The sequence below is a fragment of the Panthera onca genome, chromosome B3, assembly GCF_046562875.1.
Source record: "Panthera onca isolate mPanOnc1 chromosome B3, mPanOnc1 haplotype 2, whole genome shotgun sequence".
Classification (NCBI taxonomy): domain Eukaryota; kingdom Metazoa; phylum Chordata; class Mammalia; order Carnivora; family Felidae; genus Panthera; species Panthera onca.
The window spans coordinates 111,185,994-111,191,993 of record NC_138344.1 but is presented as its reverse complement, the minus strand read 5'-3'; the positions used below and the strand labels follow the sequence as shown (position 1 = coordinate 111,191,993).

The window sequence follows — 6,000 nt, the reverse complement described above, 5'->3', positions numbered from 1 at the left end:
CACTCAATTCAAAACTATGCAGTTTTTAAGTACCACATCCTTATGGAGAAAGTCCAACAGTGGTGAGGAAATGTTAGCCCTCTCAACATGGCAGCGTGTAGAAGAAGAATCAGCATCATGTACATGATGATTTGCAAAAAAGTGGCTCAGAAAAGCTTTTCAGGAAGATGTGGTCAGCAGTATTCATTAGCCCTTCACACCTGCGGGTTTAATAATTTGGTTAGTTCTTCATCTTCCTTCCTGCTTGAAGCAACTGGCTGCTTAGCTATTAAGGCTAGAATCTAAACAGGCTGTCACAGGACTATGTTCCCTCTCCCCACACTGTGCTTTTTCATTTTAAGTCTCTGCCTCAGAGTTTAGCCTCTGGTATGGTTAAGTTTAAGCACTTATTGAACAGAACTTCCAAATGATAACAACTACAAACTTGACAAGACACAAAAAACTACCTGAAGGCACTGGAGAATGAACAAAAAGCAGGCAGATTCTGGAGACAGGTTGAAACTTAGAAGAAGGAAATGGAACAAGGTGAGTTCCCATTTTTATGGCTTTTAGGGTGACTGAAAACTGCAGTTGAAGAATCAGAGAAAACCAAAGATTCAGAGCAACCACAGCTGTTAGAAAGTGAGGGGGAAATCTCAGAAAAAGAGAACCAAAGCAAAGAGAATGAACCTCAAATTCTGTGCATAAACTCCATGCAAATCTCTGGCGGACCCCTGAACCACACATGTGCGGGGCAGACTTCAGATAATGATAAAAGAACTGAAATGAGATTTGAGCTGCTGCCTAAAACACAATGTAGTTTGAGGCCAATGAAGTTAAATGCCTGCCAACGCAAACGAGATCAGCACTCTCTTCAGAGGAATATAACAGAATTCACAGAGTAAACACTGAAAACATTCAGTTGTACACAATCTAAAATCACTCAGTATTTGAAGAACCTGAAAAATAAGACTCTTTCTCTAGAGAAAAGACAAACAATGGAAACCAACTGTGAGATGATTCAGATGTTGGATTTAGCAGAAAAGAATTTTAAAGCAGGTATAACTATGTTCACTAAAGCAAAGCAAAAGCCTGCTTGTCATGAATAAAAACAGGAAATCTCAGCAGAGAAATACAAGCAGAGGAACATATACTATCATTAATGACTCAGTTCTGAAGACAAGTAAGATGGGAATTAGAAAACAACTCATATTCAAAAGTATCTCTGTTTAGGGGGAGATTTTTATTTCCAATGACTTTTATTTGTACCAAAACGATGCTGACACTATAGGTAGGTAGTTTTTGCTCTTTGGAAGACTTGACCAGAGAGAAGTAGAAAGAATTTAGGGAAGTTTGGTGGGGACATTTTGCATATAGGTATTTTCATTTAGTGAGAATGTGAAAGATAGGACTTTTCTGTCTGGCATTCCTGGTATTCAACCAGGTCTGCTACTAGTTCTTAATGGATCAAATTCTTCTTTCAGAAGGTAGAACAGATGCTATGAAATATTCTTGCCATACATCTAAAGGAGGCAGGCTGCAGAAAATAGCAAGTGACTCTACAAGGAGAAGAGTGGTGTTCAGAGAGAAAGCATAGAGGGCATCCAAGTCTTGTCTTTTGAAGTGATTCTCTCATGGAATTACTAAATGAAGTATATGGAAAGGATAATGTCAAGCCCATTTTGGATCTCACACTGGTTCCTTTCTCCTTTGTTTGGATAATTCTACATATTGTGAGATATGTACTTTAGAAACAGAGACAGTTTCCCAGCTCCAAAGGTTCCTGGTACTCTCAAAAGCAGGACATGATAGGAAAGGGCACAACTTGCTTCCTGGCTAAAACAATAGGACTCAACTCACAAAAAGTGACAATAAGAAATGTTATCAACAAGACTGAAATTGTTTGTTTTGGAAATGGAAGTCACAGTTCCTCTGGGGCAAGAAGTGTGATTATTTAATTCAATTAAAACAAACAAACAATGCCCAAAGTAAGAAAATAAAAGTTCTCAAAGAGTATTCTTAGCAACTTTGTAATGCATACCAATTAAATTCAGTTTTCAGTGTTAAAATGGACTAATGACTCTTTGACCTAAGACCTGAGTAGTCACTCAATCAGAAACAGAAAAAAAAATAATAATAATCAGAAAAACTATAAAACTCCTCTTTTTATCATAGTTTTCCTACTTAAAACTTAACCACCAAATCATCCAATGATGTAAAATTCTAGAAACTTTACAAAATTCCTCTTTTTAAAATTTATTTTTTGTTATCAAAGAGAATGTCCAGAAACATTGAGTACTAAAGATCTGTTCATGGCATTGTTTTACAAAAGTTCCTAATGGAGTGTGAATATTTTATTTTCTGATGTATCCTTCACTTATTAATGATGAGGTGGGTGAACTGATGCAATTACTTAAAAAAAAAAATCCAGACAAAAACATCCATTCTCATTCTGAATCTGCTGATTGGAGTGAATTCAGTGGTTACAATAGCACCACTGGCAAGGGATCAACCTCCTGACGTAGGGAGCTATTCGGGGTCTTCTCATTAGGTCACAAAGGTCTTTCAGATATAGGCACCATGTTTGAAGTCTCACACAAAATGTCTGTGTCACTTAAATTACACAATGTGGCAGTGTTTGTCTCATGGGGACATAATCTTGAAAGAAGGGGCAAAATAGAAAACAATCTGTTTGTATGTTATATGTGAGTACATTATTGGACTGTGCATGAGTTTAAGGGCATTGTGGCCCTTGTTAAAGAGTAATTCCACCAATGAAGCATCTGTCAGTTCCCAATTGCTCCTGGTGCTTGAAGGTGTCTACTCATTTCACCATGTGTTGTAAGGTCAGGGCCTTCTTCATCTACTGTTTGGCTCAAATGGTTTTAACTGAGTTTAGTTGTCCTTCTCTTCCATCTAAGCTTTACTTCTCAGCCTCAGGATATGTGGGGTACTTGACCGTTTCTATCTTCTCTCGGACTTTGTAGGAGGGATATAGGCCCGTCCTTCCCAGTTTCCTGTTGACACCTTTAGAATAGCCATCCCAATGATTTCCAGCCACACCAATGATATCTCCAGGTTCCATGGGGATTTCATCTACAGTTCGAGGTTGGTGAGGATAAATGGCAATCTGGTTGTGGGCATTTTGGCCCCCAAAATAGTAGATGTCATCCAAAGAATGGAAGTTTGCAGAAGCATCAGGATGAAGTGTTTGCATGATTTCATAAGCGACTCGACAGACCTTGGGAAAGAATGAAAAAAAAAAAATGTATTAGTATACATGAGATCTTCTTCATAGCAAACTGAAGGCCCTTGACTAAACAGACTAAGACTAGCACAGGACTAGGACCGGGAGGATGGGAAGTAGTAGATTCTAGTCACAAGTTTTTACTCTATTTGCTCTGAGATACGGTACAAATCATTCTTCATCTTTTGTATTTTTTTTTTTTTTAACATAAAAGATTACTATAGCTAAGGTCTTTGGGAACAAAATATAAACTACAAAGTACTTTAAGAAGATGAATCAGTTAGGGGCGCCTGGGTGGCTCAGTCGGTTAAGCGTCCGACTTCAGCTCAGGTCACGATCTCGCGGTCCGTGAGTTCGAGCCCCGCGTCGGGCTCTGGGCTGACAGCTCAGAGCCTGGAGCCTGCTTCCGATTCTGTGTCTCCCTCTCTCTCTGCCCCTCCCCCGTTCATGCTCTGTCTCTCTCTGTCTCAAAAATAAATAAACGTTAAAAAAAAAAAATTAAAAAAAAAAAAAAAAGAAGATGAATCAGTTAGTTTTAATGAACATTTATTAAGAGCTTCACAGTACACCTTGTGTTGAGCACTGGTTACAGAAAAATGAATAAGACATAGTTTGTGTCCTTGAAGAATTTAAGGTTGAGGATTAGGAATATAAATACTTTATACAAACGTTGCTGCTCCCTTCCCTTTATTCAGTCTCAATCAAATGCATACTCTCTTCTGCTAGATTTGGACTTGATCTCAGAACTCTTCTCAAAAGAAATTCATGTAATTATTGACTTATGAACTAGCTTTGGCAAGTGAGCTAAAACATATCTGCCATTTCTGTTCTAGAGTTTTAAGTGTCCTGAGTAGATATAAGCATTCGAGGACTGAAATAAGATGTGTTAATCTTTGGTGAAGATGTATCTGCCTGATGCATGTAAGGCTACTTAAAAGATTCCTATGTCCAGAGAATATCTACCATGCCCACTGGATGGCCACTGAAATTCCACAATCTGAGATTCACACATTGAATCTGATGCTTGGTGATAAAGTTGAACTATAACTATTTTCATAGGGGGATAGCATTTTAAGCAATTAAAAAATATGTTCATTATAGAGCAAATGGGTTTCAGGAACTTCTCTAAAAATAGGTGAAGACAGAAGAGAGAATGCTATCATTTTGCTTCTTCCATTATACATTGTGAACAGAGAACTCAAGTCATATTAAAAAAATTTTTTTTCCCCTAAATCTCCAGTTGTAGTTGTCTCAGTTAATTAAGCTTTATTGTCTCTATACCAATACTTTTGCATTTATTTAAAATGATACTACTAACAGTAATTGTTGACCTGCTCAGTGGAGCAATTTAGGATTGCCCAACAGTCTTTTAAAACTCTGGTATTTATGAGATCAAAAGTGAGTGGAGACACTCATCCTTAATTGTTATGAGCAAATGATATCTGATTAGGTTAAGCATCACCTTAACTTCTTAAAGAGTCTGAATTTCAGGAACTTGAGGGATGCTTTTCAAATGCTATATGTAACTTGCAAATGAAACTAAGTTTAGACAATATTTAAAATTTTGCAAATATGGACTAAAATACAAGGAGAATCAGTGACCTGCCCAAATTCTAGTGCTAGAATTTCAACTAGTCATAGAACCAAGACAATGACTTTACTTGTAAGTTTCTACTTCATCAACAAACTAACTTTATATTGGGGATGTCATGGTACAACTGAGATCACCAGTAGAATACTGAGACTATAACAAAATGAGGGTCAAAAAGGTTTGGAATGGGAATGCCAAAGTCAGCCAAAGGCCCACACAGGGCAAGCAAAATCAAGTGGAGCATCTGGAAAGGAAGAAACTAATTAAAACAAAGCAGCTCGGACAATAGTCAAGCACAGTTAACAGTGATAGAGGCTAATATTTTCTGAGTTTTTGCTGTCGGACATTGTTTGTAGGTATTATTTAATTTAATCCTCTAAGTAGCCCCATACAATTCTATCATGCTCATTTTAGAGGTGTCAAAGTTCAGTTAAGGAATCTGCCCAAGGTTACACTATTATTAAGTAGTAGATTCCAGTTTGGAACTCAGGCAGTTTGTGTATGCTTGTAGACTCCTAAGCATATTTTCTCCTGTAGATCCTGTTCTCCATGTTTGGATTATAACACCAGAATGGTAAAACATAGGGCCAAGGCAAGCCATGGGCAAACTTGACAGTTGTTCCCCACCACCCCCCACCCCCGAGCCCCTCCACTCACTCTTCAATTATATCTAGCCAGGAATGCAGGAGCTTGCACTGCCCTTGGGAGGACCACAATGTCGGTGTGGCAACAAACCCTGATGTAGCTCCTCCTCTCCACTATTAAGTGTGTCAGTCTCATAAAGACACTGCCTTCAGTCCTACACCCTTAGGGACCTGCTTTCTTTGGGGGATAATCCTAATAAACAATATATATATTGGTATCCACAGCTGTTGCTGTGTCAGCCTATGGATAACATGTATTTTCTTCAAAGAAAAATGAATGGTAGAAATTTCAGACACTGAGATGGGCCAATATGGGGACCTTTATCCTTTTCATAATAATGGTAACCCTATGAGTTGGTTGCTGTTATTATCCATATTTTACAGCTGAAGAAACAAGCCCCAGAAATATTAAGTAGATTTCAAAAAAAAGTGGGGGGGGGGGGGATAGGGGAGGAAGGAGCTAGTAAATGGTAGAGCCACAATCACAGTTCTTTTGGGCTCTCAGCTATACACTAAACTGCCTTAGGATAAGAACATAG

General features: G+C 38.2%; 1 protein-coding gene across 16 annotated transcripts in view; it reads right to left on the bottom strand.

The window, feature by feature from the left end:
- Positions 1 to 2,219: 2,219 nt before the first annotated feature.
- Positions 2,220 to 6,000, bottom strand: part of FUT8 (fucosyltransferase 8) — a 311,734-nt gene continuing 307,953 nt past the window's right edge. For all 16 annotated transcript variants that reach the window (XM_078448128.2, XM_078448123.2, XM_078448134.2 and 13 more), the window contains one exon: positions 2,220 to 3,220. In XM_078448128.2, coding sequence (XP_078304254.1) covers positions 2,903 to 3,220 — 318 coding nt within the window. In that variant the 3' untranslated portion in view covers positions 2,220 to 2,902. The remainder of the gene's footprint in view (positions 3,221 to 6,000) is intronic.